This window comes from Bufo gargarizans, chromosome 3, assembly GCF_014858855.1.
Source record: "Bufo gargarizans isolate SCDJY-AF-19 chromosome 3, ASM1485885v1, whole genome shotgun sequence".
In the NCBI taxonomy this organism is placed as follows: Eukaryota; Metazoa; Chordata; class Amphibia; order Anura; family Bufonidae; genus Bufo; species Bufo gargarizans.
This window is the reverse complement of record NC_058082.1, coordinates 352251641-352275141: the sequence shown is the minus strand read 5'-3', so window position 1 is coordinate 352275141 and position 23501 is coordinate 352251641. Positions and strand designations below refer to the sequence as shown.

Below are 23501 nucleotides of genomic sequence, written 5' to 3'. Positions count from 1 at the left end.
GTGTGTGACAAATTATTGGTGAAACCTGCTGTACTGTAAATTCCTGATAACTTACGTCCAAATGGTCAGGTCATGAATGCCCTGAAGGGACTTACTTCTCTTTCAGAAGAATTAAGGAGAAATTCTGGGGTGGACACTTAATACGAAAATTGGTTCGAAAAACTAGATAAAAAATTGGAAACTGGTTATAGGTCATGCTATTATTGATTCTTGCAGTAATTGTCTGTTGTGTCATCCCCACCATTATTAGGAGGCTTCTGCTCAAAGCCATAGCTGAGGCTAGTCCATCAGGATAGGAGACAAATTCCACTTAGTTCTGGCTGGGGGAGGAGTAACAGTTAAGGCTGCTTTCACACTAGCGTTCGCTGGTCCGCTCGTGAGCTCCGTTTGAAGGAGCTCACGAGCGGACCCGAACGCAGCCGTCCAGCCCTGATGCAGTCTGAATGGAGCGGATCCGCTCAGACTGCATCAGTCTGGCGGCGTTCAGCCTCCGCTCCGCTCGCCTCCGCACGGACAGGCGGACAGCTGAACGCTGCTTGCAGCGTTCGGGTGTCCGCCTGGCCGTGCGGAGGCGTGCGGATCCGTGCGGATCCGTCCAGACTTACAATGTAAGTCAATAGGGACGGATCCGTTTGAAGATGCCACAATATGGCTCAATCTTCAAGCGGATCCGTCCCCCATTGACTTTACATTGAAAGTCTGGACGGATCCGTACGAGGCTATTTTCACACTTAGCTGTTATATGCTAAAAATAATGCAGACGGATCCGTTCTGAACGGAGCCTCCGTCTGCATTATTATGAGCGGATCCGTTCAGAACGGATCCGCCCGAACGCTAGTGTGAAAATAGCCTAAAAAGGCAGAGCAGCCTGGGCACCTACACATGGAACACCGCCCCTGGGCTCTAGTGAGTGCTCATTAGCATATGAAATAAACGTTGTTTTTCCTGCTTCTGGATGTCTAAAGAAAATAACAAAGGTACCATTAGAATCATGTATAGGTGTGCTACAGCGCCATGTAAGTGCTGTATATGGCCATATGGAGGTGACAGACTCCCTTTAAAATGCAGAATAGGAAGCCTTCCTATTCTAACTATTGCTAACAAACGGAGGGAGTCTGTCATATAGTGGTGACAGACTCTCTTTAACCTCTTAAGGACATAGGGCGTACAGGTACGCCCTTGTGCCCTGGTACTTAAGGACACAGGGCGTACATGTACGCCCTGTGCATTTTCGATCACCGCCGCACGGCGGGCGGTGATCGGAACCCCGTGCCTGCTCAAATCATTGAGCAGGCACTTGGAGCAAATGCGCCGGGGGGTCCGGTGACCCCCCCATGTATGCGATCGCAGAAAACCGCAGGTCAATTCAGACCTGCGGTTTTCTGCGTTTCCGGGTTATTCGGGTCTCTGAAGTCCCGATAACCCGGAAGAGGATGGTGATGGTGGTGTGATTTCACCCCACCAATCACCATCCAGCGATCCGGAGTGGTGATGGTGACATCACCACTCAGGATCGCTTTCTGATTGGTCTGTGGGCGGTCCGGCGGCAGATTCAAAAGAGGCAGGCGCTCCTCTCCTCCTCCTTTTGTGTTCCGGAGCCGGAGGAGAGAGGAGCTGCCTGCACGTGTCTGCCACCGCTGCCTGCACCCCGATCTGTGCCCCCAAGGACCCGATCTGTGCCCCCCAGGACCCCATCAGGTACATAGGGACAGCTAGGGAAAGTTTGGTTTAGGCAGGGAAAAAAAAGGGAAAGTTAGTTTTTGAACTTTGATTGCATCACCCTAAGTTAGGGTGTCTGGGGTCCACAGCACAGCTGTGTGACCCTAGACCCCCCAGGGGTGCTGCCACTTGCCCTCCCACCCCCCCTGCCCCCCCCCCCCCACCTTTTTTGGGGTGCATTTTTTTTTTTTTCGTGTATGCTGACTGTGGCCGGCACTTAGTGTCCGGCCACTGTTAGCGCATCGCACACCCCACTGCTGATCAACTTCGGACGGTTGATCAGCGGTTTTGAATTTTTTTCCCCACATTTTTTGCCCTTTTTTTTAGTTAGTTTATTTTATTTTTTTTCTGTTAGTTTTAGGGTGAGTTCGTGAACACCCGTGCCCCCACACACACGCACACAAAATAAAGAGTTACACACACGCACATATACACGCAGACACACACTCCCCTATGGCCCGCCGGACGTTCTCGGCCGAGGAGGCATACGCCCAGATTGCCTCTGACTCCGAGAGTCCCAGTGAGGATGAGGATGACCCCACATTCCTGTTGTCATCCGCATCCTCCTCATCATCTAGCGATGATGATGAGCCCCCAAGGCGGCGGAGATGCCGCCAGGCGGAGCAAGGGGACCGCCATGTTAGGGACCCTGTGGCCCACACTAGTACGAGCAGCTCTGGGGCTCGTACTGGTTTCCCGGCCCACCAGTTAAATCCACCGGAGCCCCCTGCCGGTGAACTTGTCTGGTGTAGCCCAGAGCGATACGAGCCTGTGATTCCTGATTTTGTAGGCCAATCAGGAATCCAGATTTCCACAGTGGGCTACACTGAATATGACTTTTTTTGTCATTTTTTCAGTGACCCACTGGTAAATCTGATGGTGGAGCAGACGAATCTGTACGCCCAACAGTTCGTCGCTCAACACCCGGGCTCCTTTTTGGCCAGGCCCGGTGGCTGGACGCCGGTCAGTGCAGCCGAAATGAGGACATTTTGGGGCCTCGTGCTGCATATGGGCCTGGTCAAAAAACCCAGTGTCAGGCTGTACTGGAGTGGGGACGTCCTATACCAGGCCCCACTTTACAGTACAGCCATGACACGCTCCCGGTTTGAGGCCATCCGGAAATGTCTGCATTATTCCGATAATGCAGCATGTCCCCCCCGAGGTGATCCTGCCCATGACCGTCTGTACAAGATACGGCCGGTCATCGATCACTTTGGGGCCAAATTCATGGAGGCCTATGTACCTGGAAGAGAGGTCGCGGTTGATGAGTCTCTCATTGCGTTCAAGGGGAGACTCATTTTCCGCCAGTATGTGCCCTCCAAGCGGGCGAGGTATGGCGTGAAGCTATACAAAATTTGTGAGAGTACCTCAGGGTACACTTACAAATTTCGTGTGTACGAGGGGCGAGATTCCCGGATTCAACCCCCAGAATGTCCCCCCACTCTGGGTGTTACCGGGAAACTTGTGTGGGACCTTATGTACCCACTGCTGGATAAGGGTTACCACCTTTACGTGGATAACTTTTATACCAGTATCCCCTTGTTCCAGTCCCTTGCCGCCAGATCCACGTCCGCTTGTGGGACCGTGCGGAAAAATCAACGCGGCCTCCCTGCCCACCCCCTCCAGGTACCTATCCCCAGGGGTGAGACCCGTGCCCTTACCACTGGAAACCTGTTGCTGGTCAGGTATAAGGACAAGAGGGATGTCCTTATGCTGTCCACAATTCATGGTAACGGCATCACCCCTGTCCCTGTGCGAGGTACCGCGGCAACGGTCCTCAAGCCCGATTGTATCGTCGCTTACAATCGGTATATGGGAGGAGTTGATCTCTCTGATCAAGTCCTCAAGCCATATAACGCCATGCGCAAAACCCGGGCATGGTACAAAAAAGTTGCGGTCTACTTGGTGCAGGTTGCCATGTACAACTCTTTTGTACTATCCCGAAGCGCTGGCAGCACAGGGACATTCCTCCAGTTCTATGAGGCAGTCCTCAAGGCCCTGATCTTTTCGGACCGGGAAAGAGCAGGCCGGAGTACCTCGGGAACTGTAGGTGCCCGGATCGTCCCTGGCCAACACTTTCCAGGTGTGGTCCCCCATACTGGGAAGAAGGGACGAACCCAAAAAAAAGTGCAGAGTGTGTCGCAAGAGGGGGATACGGAAGGACACAACTACTCAGTGCGACACTTGCCCCGATCATCCGGGCCTCTGCATTGACGGTTGCTTCAGGGAGTATCACACTTCCATGGAGTACTAAATTTATATCCCAATTTAGCACTGACATCGGATAAAAAAAACTGGTTCTCAGACTTGAGACACCCAAAAAAAACTAAAATAATTTATTAAAAGTAGACATATTAGGTATCGCCGCGTCGGTAATAATCTCCTCTATAAAACTACCCCATGACCCAACCCCCCAGATTAACACTGTCAAAAAAAAAAAAAAAATAGGTGCAAAAAAATAATTTTTTTGTCACCTTACATAACAAAAAGTTTAATAGCAAGCGATAAAAAAGTCATATAGCCCCCAAAATAGTGCCAATAAAACCGTCCGCTCATCCCGCAAAAAATGAGTCCCCACATGAGATAATTGGATAAAAAAAAATAAAAAAAATGACCCTTAGACTTTAGAGATACCCAAAAAAAGATTTGTATCAAAAAAGATAATATAGTCAAAAACCTAAATAATTGTAAAAAAAAAGACTTATTAGGTATTGCCGCGTCCGTAAAAATCTCCTCTATAAAAATATCCCATTACCTAACCCCCCAGATTAACACAGTAAAAAAAAAAAAAAAAAAAAACTGTGCCAAAACCGCTATTTTTGGCACTTTTCCATTTCAATCAGTTTTTTCCGGTAATAAAACAAGGGTTAACAACCAAACAAAACTTAATATTTATTACCCTGATACTGCAGTTCACAGAAACACCACATTTGTGGTCGTAAACTGCTGTATCAGTAAAAGGGAGGCCGCAAAAGGAAAGGACCGACATGGTTTCTGGAAGGCCGATTTTGATGGCCTTTTTTATTGACACCATGTCCCTTTTGAAGCCCCCCTGATGTACCCTAGAGTAAAAACTCCCCAAAACTGACCCCATCTAAGAAACTACACCCCTCAAGGTATTCAAAACTGATTTTACATTCGTCGTTAACCCTTTAGGTGTTCCTCAACAGTTAATGGCAAATGGAGATGAAATTTCAGAATTTAAATTTTTGGTAACCTTGCGTCACAAAAATGTAATATAGAGCAACCAAAAATCATATTTACCCTAAAAATAGTCCCCAAAAAAATGCCACCTTATCCCGTAGTTTCCAAAATGGGGTCACTTTTAGGGAGTTTCTACTCTAGGGGTGCATCAGGGGGCTTCAAATGGGACATGGTGTAAATAAACCAGTCCATAAAAATCAGCCCTCCAAAAACCAAACGGCGCACCTTTCCCTCTACGCCCCGCTGTGTGGCCGTACAGTAGTTTACGGCCACATATTGGGTGTTTCTGTAAACGGCAGAGTCAGGGCAATAAAGATACAGTCTTGTTTGGCTGTTAACCCTTGATTTGTTAGTGGAAAAAATGGGTTAAAATGGAAAATTAGACCAAAAAATGAAATTTGCAAATTTCATCCCCATTTGCCAATAACTCTTGCGCAACACCTAAAGGGTTAACGACGAATGTAAAATCAGTTTTGAATACCTTGAGGGGTGTAGTTTCTTAGATGGGGTCACTTTTAGGGAGTTTCTACTCTAGGGGTGCATCAGGGGTCTTCAAATGGGACATGGTGTAAATAAACCAGTCCATAAAAATCAGCCCTCCAAAAACCAAACGGCGCACCTTTCCCTCTACGCCCCGCTGTGTGGCCGTACAGTCTTGTTTGGCTGTTAACCCTTGCTTTGTTAGTGGAAAAAATGGGTTAAAATAAAAAATTTGACAAAAAAAAGAAATTCTCAAATTTCATCCCCATTTGCCAATAACTCTTGTGCAACACCTAAAGGGTTAACAACGTATGTAAAATCAGTTTTGAATACCTTGAGGGGTGTAGTTTCTTAGATGGGGTCATTTTTGGGTGGTTTCTATTATGTAAGCCTCGCAAAGTGACTTCAGACCTGAACTGGTCCCTAAAAATGTCGTTTTTGTAAATTGCTGAAAAAATTCAAGATTTGCTTCTAAACTTCTAAGCCTTATAACATCCCCAAAAAATAAAATATCATTCGCAAAACAATTCAAACATAAAGTAGACATATGGGGAATGTAAAGTCATCACAATTTTTGGGGGTATTACTATGTATTACAGAAGTAGAGAAACTGAAACTTTGAAATTTGCTAATTTTTCCAAAAATTTGTTAAATTAGGTATTTTTTGGTGCAAAAAAAAATATTTTTTTGACTTCATTTCACCAGTGTCATGAAGTACAATATGTGACGAAAAAACAATCTCAGAACGGCCTGGATAAGTCAAAGCGTTTTAAAGTTATCAGCACTTAAAGTGACACTGGTCAGATTTGCAAAAAATGGCCTGGTCCTAAGGTGTAAAAAGGCTGTGTCCTTAAGGGGTTAAGCCAACCTGGTCTTAGAAATAGCTGAGACCCTGTTGGTGCTAAAACACATTTAAAAATAGAAAAACATTTACATAGATCTGAACAAAGACAAGATCCAAATAAACAATAAGCCTAATATAATGAACGTATGTAAGATGGATCTCTCATTGGCATGAATGAAATAACAGGTAACCTGCGGGAAAACCACATGACCTGTTATACCCAATATATGATGTGCATGCCATCAGTGATGAGCGGCAGGGGTCATATTCGAATTCGCGATATTTCGCGAATATTTTTTAGATTATTCGTCGAATATTCGAAAATTTCTTGAAAAAAATCGGCAAGGTAATGATTGTGTAATATGCGAATTTTCGTAATTCAAATTTTCGGATTCGAATTTTTATTGCGAATTTTTTAACTTACAACTATTAGACAAAGAAGATTATAGCACTATTAGCTAAATTGCTCTATATTCGTTCTTTTTCGAATATTCGCTATATTGCTATAACTTTGTTTTTTCGAATATTTGTAATATTCTAAAACAAGAATATATAGCAATATAGCGAATATTCGAAAAAACAAATATAGAGCAATTTAGCTAATATAGTGCTATAATAATTTTTTTTATAGTTGTAATTTTTTTCCAATCTGGACTTCAGATGAGAAAAAAATTACAACTATTAGACAAAGAAGATTAGAGCACTATATTAGCTAAATTGCTCTATATTCGTTTTTTTTCGAATATTCGCTATATTGATATAACTTCTTTTTTCGAATATTTGTAATATTCTAAAACAAGAATATATAGCAATATAGCGAATATTCGAAAAAACTAATATATAGCAATTTAGCTAATAGTGCTATAATCTTCTTTGTCTAAGTTAAAAAATTCGCAATAAAAAATTCGAATCCGGAAATTCGAATTACGAAAATTTGCATATTACACAATCATTACCTTGCCGATTTTTTCAAGAAAATTTTTTCGAATATGACCCCTGCAGCTCATCACTACTCCTAAAGTCAAGTATATTGCAGCCTTCTTATTGGCCCACAAGCTAGAAGCAGGAAGGGATCATGTGTACCGATTAAAAAAAAAAAAAATCTGAAAAAAATCTGAAAAAAATTAGAATTTTCGAAATTACGAATATCTATAACTATTCGAAATATTCGCGAATTTTCGAAGTACTTATATTCGCGATAAAAATTCGAAATTCGAATATTCGTGATCAACACTACATGCCATAGTGAGATAAAGAAAATAAATATCTTATTCCTTTCTATTATCTGGACTGGTACTGACTTGGGTTGCCCGACATTCCTTTTGCCTGCTATTCTGTCACTTCTAGTTCCCTCTCCTCTTTTATCCCTGCTCTGCCCCTGTATTTGGATCTCTGACACTCTGACGTTTTCCGGTATTGACCTTGGCTCTGTATGGTTTCCACTTTCCCAATTTACTCCACCAGTTGGCAACTACTCTGCAGAGGCATCCTGGAGACTTACAGCAGCGAAGTCCAGATCCCTGCACAGGGGCTATATACCTATGGTCCCTTAATCTAGGGGTAACTAGAAATTACTGAGCCCCATAGAAAATTTTTGAAGACCTCCCCTCCCCATACAATCTCTTAATAGGTCCCACACAGCACTGAGCACTGACAACACCCTAAACCTGTATGTGGGCAAAACATCTCAAGAATTCCGACGACGAATTTGCCAATACATAAGCAGTATTCATACAAAGTCGGATACAACAATATCAAGACAGGTCAGAGCTTTTCATAATGGCGATCCCAAATCCCTAAAGTTTTGGGGTGTGTGCAAAAAAACCTTGGGGGCACGGAGAGGGGATTTAGATAAAATCCTGCTACAAGAAGAGTCAAGGTGGATCTACCGCCTGAATAGCCTTAGCCCCAATGGACTTAATGAAGGCTTTACCTATACATCATTTCTTTAAGATGAAGACAGCACAATGTATTTTGAAGAAAGAAACAGAATCCAATGTGAGCAGATACAAACGCTGGTTTATTAATTTACTACTAGTTTTTGTGGTGGATAGCAAACAGAGCCCGATATAGGTATCCCCAGATGGGGCCAACACCTTCTCATACCAATGTTGACAGCAGTTACAAGCTATAAAGTCAGCAAACATATGATGTATTAAGGTTAACTCTAAGTGACAAGCTATTGTCAGGATAGCATTACAAATGTAAAAGTAATATAGTGTAAAAACTGTACATCTAATAACCATCATTATAAATATGAGGAAATTGAGAAACTGTGTAGCCCTCAGGGTCTCTCATAGTGGGTTTGTAAACTAGAATAATTCGCATTAGGGTGTCTTATAGTGGGATAATTCGCATTATCACCTGTATGAGGATACTAGGAAACTGTAGCGGTAGTGTCGATCAGCTAGTGGTACATATGATTAACCACTTCAACCCCCCTAGCTGAAACACCCTTAATGACCAGGCCACTTTTTACACTTCTGCACTACACTACTTTCACCGTTTATTGCTCGGTCATGCAACTTACCACCCAAATGAATTTTACCTCCTTTTCTTCTCACTAACAGAGCTTTCATTTGGTGGTATTTCATTGCTGCTGACATTTTTACTTTTTTTGCTATTAATCGAAATTTAACGATTTTTTGGCAAAAAAAATGACATTTTTCACTTTCAGTTGTAAAATTTTGCAAAAAAAACAACATCCATATATACATTTTTCGCTAAATTTATTGTTCTACATGTCTTTGATAAAAAAAAATGTTTGGGTAAAAAAAATGGTTTGGGTAAAAGTTATAGCGTTTACAAACTATGGTATAAAAATGTGAATTTCCGCTTTTTGAAGCAGCTCTGACTTTCTGAGCACCTGTCATGTTTCCTGAGGTTCTACAATGCCCAGACAGTACAAACACCCCACAAATGACCCCATTTCGGAAAGTAGACACCCTAAGGTATTCACTGATGGGCATAGTGAGTTCATAGAAAATTTTATTTTTTGTCACAAGTTAGCGGAAAATTATGATTTTTTTTTTCTTATAAAGTCTCATATTCCACTAACTTGCGACAAAAAATAAAAATTCCATGAACTCACTATGCCCATCACAAAATACCTTGGGGTGTCTTCTTTCCAAAATGGGGTCACTTGTGGGGTAGTTATACTGCCCTGGCATTTTAGGGGCCCAGATGCGTGAAAAGTAGTTTGAAATCAAAATCTGTAAAAAATGACCGGTGAAATCCGAAAGGTGCTCTTTGGAATGTGCGCCCCTTTGCCCACCTTGGCAGCAAAAAAGTGTCACACATCTGGTATCGCAGTACTCAGAAGAAGTTGGGGAATGTGTTTTGGGGTGTCATTTTACATATACCCATGCTGGGTGAGAGAAATATCTTGGCAAAAGACAACTTTTCCCATTTTTTTTATACAAAGTTGGCATTTGACCAAGATATTTATCTCACCCAGCATGGGTATATGTAAAATGACACCCCAAAACACATTCCCCAACTTCTCCTGAGTACGGCGATACCACATGTGTGACACTTTTTTGCAGCCTAGATGCGCAAAGCGGCCCGAATTCCTTTTAGGAGGGCATTTTTAGACATTTGGATCCCAGACTTCTTCTCACGCTTTCGGGCCCCTAAAATACCAGGGCAGTTTAAATACCCCACATGTGACCCCATTTTAGAAAGAAGACACCCCAAGGTATTCAATGAGGGGCATGGCGAGTTCATCGAAAAAAAAAATTTGGGGCACAAGTTAGCGGAAATTAATTTTTTGGGGTATTTTCTCACAAAGTCTCTCTTTCCGCTAACTTGGGACAAAAATTTCAATCTTTAATGGACTCAATATGCCCCTCAGCGAATACCTTGGGGTGTCTTCTTTCTGAAATGGGGTCACATGTGGGGTATTTATACGGCACTGGCATTTTAGGGGCCCTAAAGCGTGAGAAGAAGTCTGAAATATAAATGTCTAAAAAATGTTATGCATTTGGATTCCGTGAGGGGTATGGTGAGTTCATGTGAGATTTTATTTTTTGACACAAGTTAGTGGAATATGAGACTTTTGTAAGAAAAATAAAATTAAAATAAAATATCTGTTTCCGCTAACTTGTGCCCAAAAAAATGTCTAAATGGAGCCTTACAGGGGGGTGATCAATGACAGGGGGGTGATCAATGACAGGGGGGTGATCAGGGAGTCTATATGGGTGATCACCCCCCTGTCATTGATCACCCCCCTGTAAGGCTCCATTCAGACGTCCGTATGTGTTTTGCGGATCCGATCCATGTATCCGTGGATCCGTAAAAATCATAAGGATGTCTGAATGGAGCTTTACAGGGGGGTGATCAATGACAGGGGGGTGATCAATGACAGGGGGGTGATCAGGGAATCTATATGGGTGATCACCCCCCTGTCATTGATCACCCCCTGTAAGGCTCCATTCAGACGTCCGTATGTGTTTTGCGGATCCGATCCATGTATCCGTGGATCCGTAAAAATCATACGGACGTCTGAATGGAGCCTTACAGGGGGGTGATCAATGACAGGGGGGTGATCAGGGAATCTATATGGGTGATCACCCCCCTGTCATTGATCACCCCCCTGTAAGGCTCCATTCAGACGTCCGTATGTGTTTTGCGGATCCGATCCATGTATCCGTGGATCCGTAAAAATCATAAGGACGTCTGAATGGAGCTTTACAGGGGGGTGATCAATGACAGGGGGGTGATCAATGACAGGGGGGTGATCAGGGAATCTATATGGGTGATCACCCCTTGTCATTGATCACCCCCCTGTCATTGATCACCCCCCTGTAAGGCTCCATTCAGACGTCCGTATGTGTTTTGCGGATCCGATCCATGTATCCGTGGATCCGTAAAAATCATACGGACGTCTGAATGGAGCCTTACAGGGGGGTGATCAATGACAGGGGGGTGATCAGGGAGTCTATATGGGGTGATCAGGGGTGATCAGGGGTTCATAAGGGGTTAATAAGTGACAGAGGGGGGGTGTAGTGTAGTGTAGTGGTGTTTTGTGGTACTTTACTGAGCTACCTGTGTCCTCTGGTGGTCGATCCAAACAAAAGCGACCACCAGAGGACCAAGTAGCAGGTATATTAGACGCTGTTGTCCTGTCTCTTACCTTCCGTTCCTGTGAACACGCGCGCCTGTGTGCGAGCGTCCACAGGAAATCACGGCTCTCGCGAGATGACGCGTATATGCGTCACTCTGCGTAGAGCTGCCGCCTCCGGACCGCGGATCTGTGTTAGGCGGTCCGGAGGCGGTTAAAATAGTGGCATAGGTGTGGTGATATCTCCTGTGGCTCTGCCCTTTCGCCTGTTTGAGGGTGCCTAAAAGTTCAATAATGGGCATTTGGCCCTACGCAGGTAGATGCGACTCCTTTGGCAATTTGTGAACTAAGTTTAGGTGCAGCCGCAGTATTATTCTTTGGTGGAGTTCTTTTTAGAAGTCCTAATGCATGCGCAATGGAAGAAAATGGGCCTGTATGTGGTAAGTTCTCCCACATGCGCAATGGCCGTAAATCGGCATGCGCATGCGTATATCAACCAACATGAGGACTAACTGAATATATACGCGCAATTGCAGCGATACCTTTGGCCAGTCCTCCACTGGCCTTGTGTTGCATGCGCAAGCGCATATGAACTAGTGGCAATATGAACTAAGTATAGGAGCAGTCACAGTACCCTCCCTAGCCCTTTTTTTCTCTAAGTCCCGGGCGCATGCACAGTGGAAACTAGTACCAGAAATATAGGAGCAGCCGCATCCTAGGTCTGTGTTTTCCTCAGTGTGTGCGAATCGACAAGTGTCTGCGGCGATTGGCATTGTGCAGGTTTTTTTTTAATCTAAGTCCCAACGCATGCGCAGTACGAGGCAATGGATGCGTATGGAGGGTACTGCGCACCCGGTCATCTTGGACCTCCCCTCCTAGTGACGCCACCAACCTGTCATGGCAGCAATGATTGCAATGATAGGTCACAAGTAACTAGTTCGATCCATACCCCCTTGGGATTGGTGCCTCCTCCCACAGGAAGTGAGAGATGAGAGGTTAAATTCCCCCACCAGCGTTAGGTATTCAAGTCCGATACCCCTGATGAAGCCAGAATAGCTGGCGAAACATGTTGGGGGGCGGAATCTAGGTTTTAATCTGCTGGACCCTATTGAGTTATTGCTGCAATCTATGTGCTTGATACAATAACACACATTGCCATTAGGCTCATCTAACATTGATGCTTATACCCCAGATACGGGGCCAAGTATATATCAGGCACAGCATAGAACTCTGTTCATACAGCTGGGATTGTGGTGTGTGGTTGAGCGGTATTAGTGCACTCCCGCCAACCTATACACCTTACCGACCCCTTATTTACAGCATCTCTCATGGGGCACAGTGTTTTTAACCCTTTAGGTAGCTCATAAAATATCCTTTCACCAGTTTTAAAGACGAAAAAGTAAAAGTTATGTTTTATTAGTCTGGGACAAGAGAGGTTAGTAGCCGTTTAGGCAGTAGTGTTTTGAGTAGGGGTGGGCGATATGGCCTAAAATCTATATTGCGATATAATTTTAAGCATGTGCGATATGCGATATATATTGCGATATATTGTTTTCTATATTGGGGGGGGGGGGTGTTTAAATTTTATTTATTTTTTACTTTTTATTTATTAACTATTGGCCTCCTTAAGGGCTAGAACCCTTGTCATATTCACCCTAATAGAGCTCTATTAGGGTGAATAGGACTTTACACTCTCCCTGCTGCCCTGTGCATAGTGCACAACTGCACACAACAGCAGGGAGCTGACCATGGCGGCAGCCTCTGATCTGCCCCCCCCCAGCCTCTGATCTGCCCCCCCCAGCCTCTGATCTGCCCCCCCCAGCCTCTGATCTGCCCCCCCAGCCTCTGATCTGCCCCCCCAGCCTCTGATCTGCCCCCCCCCAGCCTCTGATCTGCCCCCCTTCCCCAGCCTCTGATCTGCCCCCCTTCCCCAGCCTCTGATCTGCCCCCCTTCCCCAGCCTCTGATCTGCCCCCCTTCCCCAGCCTCTGATCTGCCCCCCTTCCCCAGCCTCTGATCTGCCCCCCTTCCCCAGCCTCTGATCTGCCCCCCTTCCCCAGCCTCTGATCTACCTCCCTTCCCCAACCTCTGATCTGCCCCCTCTGGTAACGCAAACCCCCCCTCCCTCCCTCCCCAGTATTAATGATTGGTGGCAGTGGCCACAGGGTCCCCCTCCACCCCATCATTGGTGGCAGTTTGCAGTTCCGATCGGAGCCCCAGCAGTGTAATGCTGGGGCTCCGATCGGTTACCATGGCAGCCAGGAGTCACGCTGCTGAAGTCCTGGCTGCCATGGTATGTTAGTGAGCAGAGAGCAGCGCATTATACTCACGTGCACTGTGGCCGCCGGTCGCTCCTTCTCATAGGTCTGTGCGGCGCATTGCTAATGCTGTAAGCATTAGCTATCCGCCGCACAGACAGAAGAAGGAGCGACCGCCGGCCACAGCGCACGTGAGTATAATGCGTTGCTCTCTGCTCACTAACATACCATGGCAGCCAGGACTTCAGCAGCGTGACTCCTGGCTGCCATGGTAACCGATCGGAGCCCCAGCATTACACTGCTGGGGCTCCGATCGGAACTGCAAACTGCCACCAATGATGGGGGGGAGGAGGGGGACCCTGAGGGATATGGCCGGCACATTCATTGGTAGTGCAGTGGCCACAGTCCCTCCCCTCCTCCTCCTCGGTCCTCATTGGTGTTCAGCGGCAGCCGCGCACAGTGGGGAGGGAGGGACTCCCTCCTCCTTCCTCCTCCCTCCGCTGTGCCGGCCGGCTCAGAACATGGTGCGCGCGATCATATCGCGGTCCGGCGATATAGGCGATATGGCGAAAATCCATATCGTGGCCCAAATTCATATCGCCTATATCGCCTATATCGCCCACCCCTAGTTTTGAGTAATAATAAACTCTTCCCAGATAGGATCCAATATAGAAAATACTTCATGACGGCGGCGTGGTGACGTCATCGACATGCGCATTGCAATCGGTCAGACACCAACATGTTTGGCGATGCCGGATGATACATAACATGGATCAGGTACACATTTATAGTATAACGTGTCACGTGATGGCCTGATTGATGAATATGCTGTTTTTAATTACACGCATATGTTGATTGGGCTGAGCCTTCAAGTGATTGACTCTAACATGTTATAGGAGTGGTCACATATATGTATTTATGGTTGCCAGTTTTTACCATTTGTATACTTGACAAAGGCTACTGTGTAGCCGAAACGTTGTACTCTGTTTGTGTGTGCACTCAAGGCTTCCAATAAAAAGACACACCGGACATGCTGCTGTGACTTCTCTCCTGTCTCAGTCTCTATGGTGGATGCTACTACAGTACCAGCAGAGTAACCTATAAAAATCAGCTTAACCTCTTCGTTAAAAAAAATAGTTTTTATCTCTATTCCCTACCAGACCAATTTTTCCGTTTTCACAATGGGCCTATCCAACTGCAAATAACTGATCAATTTCTTGGCCAAATTACATTTATTTGAGATTTTTTTTACAGTACACCTTAGAGCTTTCTTTTGTGCCATTATATTACGGATATAATATAAAAAATATATATTTAAGAGAAAACTGAAAATTATGGGAAAAAATATTTTTTCCTATCTTATCAATTTTCAGAAGTAGATTCAGAAGATGGCTGAGAAGAAGTGTGAGCGTGTCTGAGATTGCGGAGCGTGATAGAAGCACTACGTATACACTGCTTGTAAATAGCATAAAGGCTCCTGTGTGTCTGTAAGTCTAATTTTTATTTTCTTATCAGCTTTCTGAGCTCCCTAGAAGAAAATAAACACAGTGGGAATTAGGGGAAATGAGGTCACTGCATACAGTACTGGCAGAAGTGAAACACCCACTGCTTGTGAGAGACATGTATTTAGCTGTGCAGCTGAAACTGGGAATAATATGGCTGAAAGAGACTTTAGAGAAGTCTAAACATAACTGTTCCTTCACAGTTATGACTGTACAAGGAAGCAGAGCTACTATGCAAACTTTTTGTGAAAACCCAGGTATCTTTGAAAAAAAAATGTATTTAACATGCATGGTGAATGTTGTAATGGAAAAAAAATACAAAATGGTCACATTACCCTCTGAAAAAAAAAAAAAAAAAAGATCAAAAAGGTATATGTACCGCAGATAACCAATAGAAACTACAGCTCACCCCATAAAAACCCTCATGCTGCTCTATAGACAGAAACATTAGGTTATGGGAGTTAGATTATGGTGGGGGGAAATCAAAATGTAGATCTTTTTCAAAGGTTTATAAACTACATGGATAAAAGTATTGGGACATCTACACATTACACCTACAGGAGCTTTTTTCACATCCCATTGTAAACTGTAAGCATTATTTTGGATTTGGTCTCCTCTTTGCAGCTAAAACTGCTTGCACTCTTCTGGAAGGCTTTCTGCAAGATTTTGGAGTGTGTGTTGGAACTTGGCCTATTCATTCAGGGGCATTTGTGACACACAATCTCCATTTTAGTTCATCCCAAAGGTGTTTGAGGGGGTTGATTGAGGTCAGGGCTCTGTGCAGGCCAGTCAAGTTCTTACACTCACCCAATCGTCACTTTATTTGCACTTGGACACATTTATGCCTAAACATAAAAGGACCTTTCCAAAACTCTTCCCACAAAGTTGGACGCACAAAGCATTAAGATTTCCCTTGTAGGCCATCCCCTGAAAAATAACCCCAGGGCATTACATACTACAGTACAGTACAGTAAGGCAGGTAACGTTCTCCTGGCATTCTCCAGTCCAAACCAATTCTTGTCCGTCAAACTGCCAGAGAGAGAAGGATGATTCGCATACTTACCATTTTACTTGATAAGGTAGTGGAATCTAGGCCTTCTCTGCCTGTCATCACATTAGCCCCTCCCATTTTTGGAACGTGGCAGCCCAAATCTGCATGGACGGTCCCTGAAAATCAGGGACAATCCTTGTAAATTCTGGACAGATGGCAACTATGGATTTGTGACTTCACAGAATAAGTTTCCAGTGCTCCATAATCCAGTGGCAGCATGCTTTACACCACCCTGCTCAACTATGGAGACCCACAGCATGAAGCTCGCTTGTGCTTGATCCCAGAGGAGGTCTGGAGAGTCAGCAGAGTGTTGGCGACTTATATGTACTCTGCCCCTCAGCACTTGCTGACTCTAACTGTACTTGGTCTGCTAATTCTTGGCAGATTTCTGTGGTTTCTAAACACTTCCATTTTGTAATAATACAATTCATCTGTGACCAAGGAATATCTAGGAGGGAAGACACTTCATGAACTAATGGTGACATCTTATTACAGGACCAACCTCCAATTCAGTGAGCTCTTTAGAAGGACACATTCTTACACAAATCTCAGTAAAGGCAGACTGCATGGCCGGGGGATGGATTTGATACACCTGTGGCAATGGGACTTAATGGAACAGCTGAGTTCAGTGATAGAGGTGTGTAGTGTACCAATACCCATATAATGTGTTTTCTTAAAACTAGCAAAATATAACTATAGTAATACAAACCCTAAACACTATGTCAAATAAAACCCAACAAACAAAAGCAGAATTCTTTTTTTATTTTATTATTTCACTCCATTTTCAATAATGATATGGTAAAAATTAAATGGTGCCATTAGAAAAAATACAACTTGTCCCTCAAAAAACAAGCCCTCATATGGCTATGTGAATGGTAAATGTAAAAATGGGGGGAATGGGGGTTAAAAATGGAAACTGGCCTGGTCCCTAAAGGATTAGATAAGATGCTGTGTGAACCACATCCTTGGACTGCCAGGAAGACAATGCTGTGGCGCACACACTGAATGTGACATTCGTCTCAGCTTCACTGGCGCCACCTTTCCAGAAATTGTGCCCCACCCAACAAACACATCGATCTGCTCATGAAATATACATATATAATATTATTATATATTATATAATATATAAATATACACTGAAGCCTCCACACGCAGTGCAGCAAACGGGCCGCAGTGCTACCAATGCAGAACACTGCCCCTTACCTCAGCGCGACCCTGACACTGCAGTCTCCTTGCTTGCTCATGATGCCGCTTTTGTGACGCCCCCTCAGTACCGCAGGAGCTGACAGCAGCCTTCACCGTTCCACCATATTTCTCGGTGTTCGCTCCTGTTCAATAACCTCCCAGACCTTCGACCAGAACAATAGGTAACAGGAGGGACAGCCAATTGCTCGGCAGATGAGACAGCACACACCCCCGGCTTGGCATCCACCATAGAGGAGTGGGGGCGGGATCCGGTTCACGTGTTATCTGAAGAGATGGCACCGGGGAGGGCGGCGAGGTGAGGGGATGTGGGACTCTGAGGGGATGAGGTGACAGATGTGCCCCCGCTGTGGATGACATGCCTCAGTGCTGCTGGCTTTATTAGCCACTCATCTATGGGGGAAAACGCCCAACGAAATGCCACAAAAACCTCTGTGTGAACACACCATAAAACCACAAGTAGTTCTTAGGGCTCGTGTTTTTGTCGGCACCTGATCCGCATTTTTTGCTGATTGGATGTGGACGAATGGGCTCACTGTGTGCTGTCCACATCCGTATGTCCTATTCTTGCGTATTATGGACAAGGGTAGGACTGTTCTATAGAGGCCAGGACGTTCTGTTCTGCTAAATGCAGAACACGCCCGGCCGTTATCTGTGTTTTGCATGAGCTCTTGTTTTGGTCCGCATCTGAGCTGCAATTTTTGCGGCTCGGATGCGGACCCATTCACTTCAACGGGCTGCAAAAGTTGCAGACAGCACTCCATGTGCTGTCCACATCCGTTGCTCCGTTCCGTGGCCCCGCAAAAAAAATATAACATGTCCTGTTCTTGTCCGTTTTGCGGACAAGAATAGGCATTTCTACAATGGGCTTCCGTTTTTTGCGGACCGCAAAAAACGGAACGGTCGTGTGCATGAGGCCTTATTGTGTGTTTTTAGTAGTAAAAAAAATACCAGAGCAAATTTGTGATGGGAGTCTATGGTTGCTGGCATGGTTGTATTGCTGCATTTTTTAAAGAAAAAATACCAACTCCAGAGGTTACATGGACGTTTATGGGAATTATGAAACCCGGCACCAACAAGCATTTTTTAAAACTTGAGTTGCATTTTCTTTGCAAATTGGAATTTTTTAAAATCAGAACATGCTTATAGACATCCTTTTTTTCTTTTGCCCTGCTTGAAAAAACGCTTGAGAAAATGTTGCATATTTAACCCTTTACTCACCTTGGTGTTTGCTTCACACATCGCATCTGGATAGAAAACTGTCTCATGTGAAATTAGCCTTAGGCCTCATGCACACGACCGTTCAGTTTTTTTGCGGTACGCCTATTCTTGTCCGCAAAACAAACAAGAATAGGACATGTTATATTTTTTGGGCAGGGCAATGGAACGGAGCAACGGATGCGGACAACTGCGGTTCGGATGCGGACCAAAACAACGGTTGTGTGTATGAGCCCTTATGGTGTAACTCTGGAAAAACTAATAAAAAAAAATACACATATTTGGTATCACAATGTCCGTAAAGACCGACTTTATAAAAATATCACACGTGAAAGACTGATTTCTCACTTCCCACCCAGATAAGGCGTTCAAGAGATGGAAGCCATCTTGAGCATCACAGATGTTTAAGTGGTTGTCCGGGCTTTTATCCTCAAGATAGTTCATCAATATCAGATCAGCGGGGGTCCGACACCCTTGCCGGTCAGCTGTATGAGGAGATGGCGCACGCAGTGTGCACGTGCCGTCGTCCGTCTCTCTTCCTGCTCACCGCTGCTTTGCCATAGAGAGAAGGGAGATGGCATGTCCTCATACAGCTGATTGGCAGTGCTGCCTGGTGTCGGACCCCCGCCGATCTGATATTGATGACCTATCTCAAGGACAGGTCATCAATATAGAATAGCCCAACCTCTTTAAAACGTTAAGGACCCAGAACGAGAATGCTCTTCCTTTCTCCCCCGCCTGCGGTGCCACAATCAGCGGCAGAGATCCAGCTGTTACTGACAGCCGGATCCCTGCTGCATCCACCAGCATCGGTAATAATGCCAACCGCGGCAAATGCTGACCGCGGCATATTGTAGGTTAGAGCTCCCTCACCTTATCCATCGGGTCCTCGTGCTGCTGTGGCAGGGACTCGATGGTTACCATGGCAGCCCCAAGCCATTCCAAGGCTTGGGGCCCGGCATGTACGTTGGCCTAAGAGCCCCGGCTCCCAGGCTGTGTCTCCTAGGCAACTGTTAGCATCTTACAGTGTAAGACACTAACAGTTCAATACATTGAAACAGGGATCAGACCCTCTAATGTTGAAGTCCCAGAGTGGGACAAATAATAAAGAGAAAAAAAAAGAAAGTTTTACACAAAAAAATTTAAAGTTTCAAGTAAAAAAAAGCATTCCTTTCCCAAAATAAAGGAAAAAAAAATTGTAAAAAATAAGGAAAAAAGTTAAAAGGTGAGGGAGCGCAAACTTCCAATTTGCCGCAGTCAGCACTGACCGTGGCATATGTGCGGTTAATCCACCAGCATCGGCATTATCACCGATGCTGGTGGATGCAGCAGGGATCCGTCTGTCAGTAACATTAGGTATAGTAATATTAAGCAGCTCTATAAAAATATCACATGACACCTAACCCCTCAGGTGAAAGAAAATAAAAACTCATTAAAAAAAAACATTTTTTTTTGTCACCTTACATAACTAAAAGTGCAACACCACGCGATCAAAAAGGCGTATGCCCCCCAAAATAGTAATAATCTAACCGCCACCTCATCCCGCAAAAAATGATACCCTACCGAAGACAATCATAAAAAAAAAAAAAAACTAATAGCTTTGAGACTATGGAGACACTAAAACATGATTTTTTTGTTTAAAAAATGTTTTTATTGTGTTAAATGTAAAAATAAAAATAAAATGACATTAGGCATCACCGCATCCGTAAAAACCTACTCTATAAAAATACCACATGACCTAACCCCTCAGGTGAAAACTGTAAGGCCTTTTTCACACGGGCGTTGCGGGAAAATGTGCGGGTGCGTTGCGGGAACACGCACGATTATGCGCGAGTGCAAAACATTGTAATGCGTTTTGCACTTGCGTGAGAAAAATTGCGCGTGTTTGGTACCCAAACCCGAACTTCTTCACAGAAGTTTGGGCTTGGGATCGGTGTTCTGTAGATTGTATTATTTTCCCTTATAACATGGTTATAAATAGTGCCAATCAAACCTTCATCTCATCCCGCAAAAAAATTATACAGTACCTAAGACAATCGCCTAATAAATAAAAAAACAATGGCTTTCAGAGTATGGAGACACTAAAACATGATTTTTTTGTTTAAAAAATGCTGTTATTGTGTAAAACTTAAATGAATGTAAAAAAAATATACACATTAGGCTACTTTCCCACTTGCGGCAGACTGATCCGGCAAGCAGTTCCGCCACCGGAATTGCCCGCCGGATCCAACAAAACGCACACCGCCGCACATTTTTTCACGCAACGGATCCGTCGATCCGTCGAGGACCATAAAACCTGGATCCGTCGTTCAGTTTCATTCCGTCTACAATTTTTGCCGGATCCGTCGAAAAAGCGGATCCATCTATTCCGTTTTCTTCCGTTTTCAAACGGAAAGACGGATCCGGCATTCAAATTTAGAGATAAAAAGATGCTATCTGTTAAAGCAAATACTAGAACTGGCTATAAAAGAAAACCGAAGGTTTTGACGGTGGAAAGTTTTGATGATCTTTTACAACGTGTGTCACCTCACATTCAAAGATAAGACACCACTTTCCGTCGCTGTGTTTCCCCAGCAGAACGCCTATTGTTGACCATAAGGTAAAGTACATACTTATTACATATAGTACCAATATTTGGTCTAAATTTTTTAAAGCTGCTGTTTGGTAGTGTGAAGCCCTAATTTTTTTAAGCAAAATTTGCTTAGTTTTTCTGGGATCACTGTACAAAGTGCCTAATTTTGGCCCCAATTGATGCTCATCGTTATTATTTTTAATTGTACATCTTGTTTGGAAAAGTTTTAATCAATATACTCATCGTTAAAGATGTAGAATGAACTGTGATGAATATTGTTCACCATGGAGAACAAACATTTATTGTTGAATTTTACTAAAAATTATATTGGCCACAGAAAAAATCTTGACCAAACTAATATATGTAGGGGTGCCATACAATTGCGTCAGATTGATATACCTTGTAAATTATGTTGTTTAGAAAACTTTTTAATACCCTTTAAAAAAACTTTTTAATACCCTTTAAAAAAATAAAAATAGGTTTTTGGCAAGTGGAGAAAGTTTCAGCTCACTCCATTTTCAATTTCGCCTTGGGATATCAACTGTCTCAATAATTGTCAAGGAGACATGCCGTGCTTTGTGGGAACAACTGCATGATGAATTTTCCTCACATCCAACTAGACAGCATTGGACAGAAATATCTGAAAGATTTTTGGACGTTTGTCAGTTTCCCAACTGCATAGGTGCGGTAGACGGGAAACATATTCGTATTATCAAGCCCCAAGGAACCGGATCAGAGTTTTTCAATTGCAAGAAATATTTTTCGATAATCCTAATGGCCATCGCATATGCTCAATATCGTTTTGTTGCCGTCGACGTAGGGGCTTATGGACGCAGCAACGATTCCATGGTATTTAAAAATTCAAATATGGGCCGTAGTCTATAAAACGGACAATTCGATTTTCCTCTCCCTCAACCACTACCAGGTACTGATGGCCCACCCATGCCGTTTGTATTGGTTGGTGATGAGGCCTTCCAAATGTGTGGAAATCTAATTAAACCGTATTCCAGCTGCGGATTAGATTTAAAAAAACGCACATACAACTACCGCTTGACCAGGACTTGAAGAATGGTTGAATGCACATTTGGAATTTTGGTTGCAAAATGGAGGATTTTCACTAAACCAATTCAGATGAATGTTGAATCGGTCGACGAGGTTGTAATGTCTGCTGTGGTGTTACACAACTACCTCCTTAAAAAAGAACCACTCAATTTGGAACAGCTACCGGAGGACAGCGAGATCGCAAGCATTCAAAGTTGTCGACATCGGTCAACTGTAGCGGTTGCACGGATGAGAGACTCTTTTGCGGATTATTTCTGCTCTGAAGCAGGAAAGGTGGACTGGCAGGACCGATTTGTATAAACATTTTGTGATTCATTTTCAAATAACCGTTAATTTCTGTTTGTTGGCCCGTTTGTTGATGGTTACAGTGTGTTGCATTTGATTTCAATTGCATTTTGGGTTCAATAATATTGTTTTTACGTAATTGAGATTTTATTTTAATATATTGATGTGCCCACGCTAGAGGAGCGACACATACAGGGAGTGCAGAATTATTAGACAAGTTGTATTTTTGAGGATTAATTTTATTATTGAACAACAACCATGTTCTCAATGAACCCAAAAAACTCATTAATATCAAAGCTGAATATTTTTGGAAGTAGTTTTTAGTTTGTTTTTAGTTTTAGCTATTTTAGGGGGATATCTGTGTGTGCAGGTGACTATTACTGTGCATAATTATTAGGCAACTTAACAAAAAACAAATATATACCCATTTCAATTATTTATTTTTACCAGTGAAATATAACAATATAACCAATATAACATCTCAACATTCACAAATATACATTTCTGACATTCAAAAACAAAACAAAAACAAATCAGTGACCAATATAGCCACCTTTCTTTGCAAGGACACTCAAAAGCCTGCCATCCATGGATTCTGTCAGTGTTTTGATCTGTTCACCATCAACATTGCGTGCAGCAGCAACCACAGCCTCCCAGACACTGTTCAGAGAGGTGTACTGTTTTCCCTCCTTGTAAATCTCACATTTGATGATGGACCACAGGTTCTCAATGGGGTTCAGATCAGGTGAACAAGGAGGCCATGTCATTAGATTTTCTTCTTTTATACCCTTTCTTGCCAGCCACGCTGTGGAGTACTTGGACGCGTGTGATGGAGCATTGTCCTGCATGAAAATCATGTTTTTCTTGAAGGATGCAGACTTCTTCCTGTACCACTGCTTGAAGAAGGTGTCTTCCAGAAACTGGCAGTAGGACTGGGAGTTGAGCTTGACTCCATCCTCAACCCGAAAAGGCCCCACAAGCTCATCTTTGATGATACCAGCCCAAACCAGTACTCCACCTCCACCTTGCTGGCGTCTGAGTC

General features: G+C 43.9%; 1 protein-coding gene across 1 annotated transcript in view; it reads right to left on the bottom strand.

Annotated features, from left to right (window-relative positions):
- LOC122931583 (kinesin-like protein KIF21B) overlaps positions 1 to 17453 on the bottom strand; it is a 735311-nt gene extending 717858 nt beyond the window's left edge. The window contains exon 1 of the mRNA XM_044285657.1: positions 17323 to 17453. Coding sequence (XP_044141592.1) covers positions 17323 to 17363 — 41 coding nt within the window. The 5' untranslated portion in view covers positions 17364 to 17453. The remainder of the gene's footprint in view (positions 1 to 17322) is intronic.
- Between the last annotated feature and the right edge of the window lie 6048 nt (positions 17454 to 23501).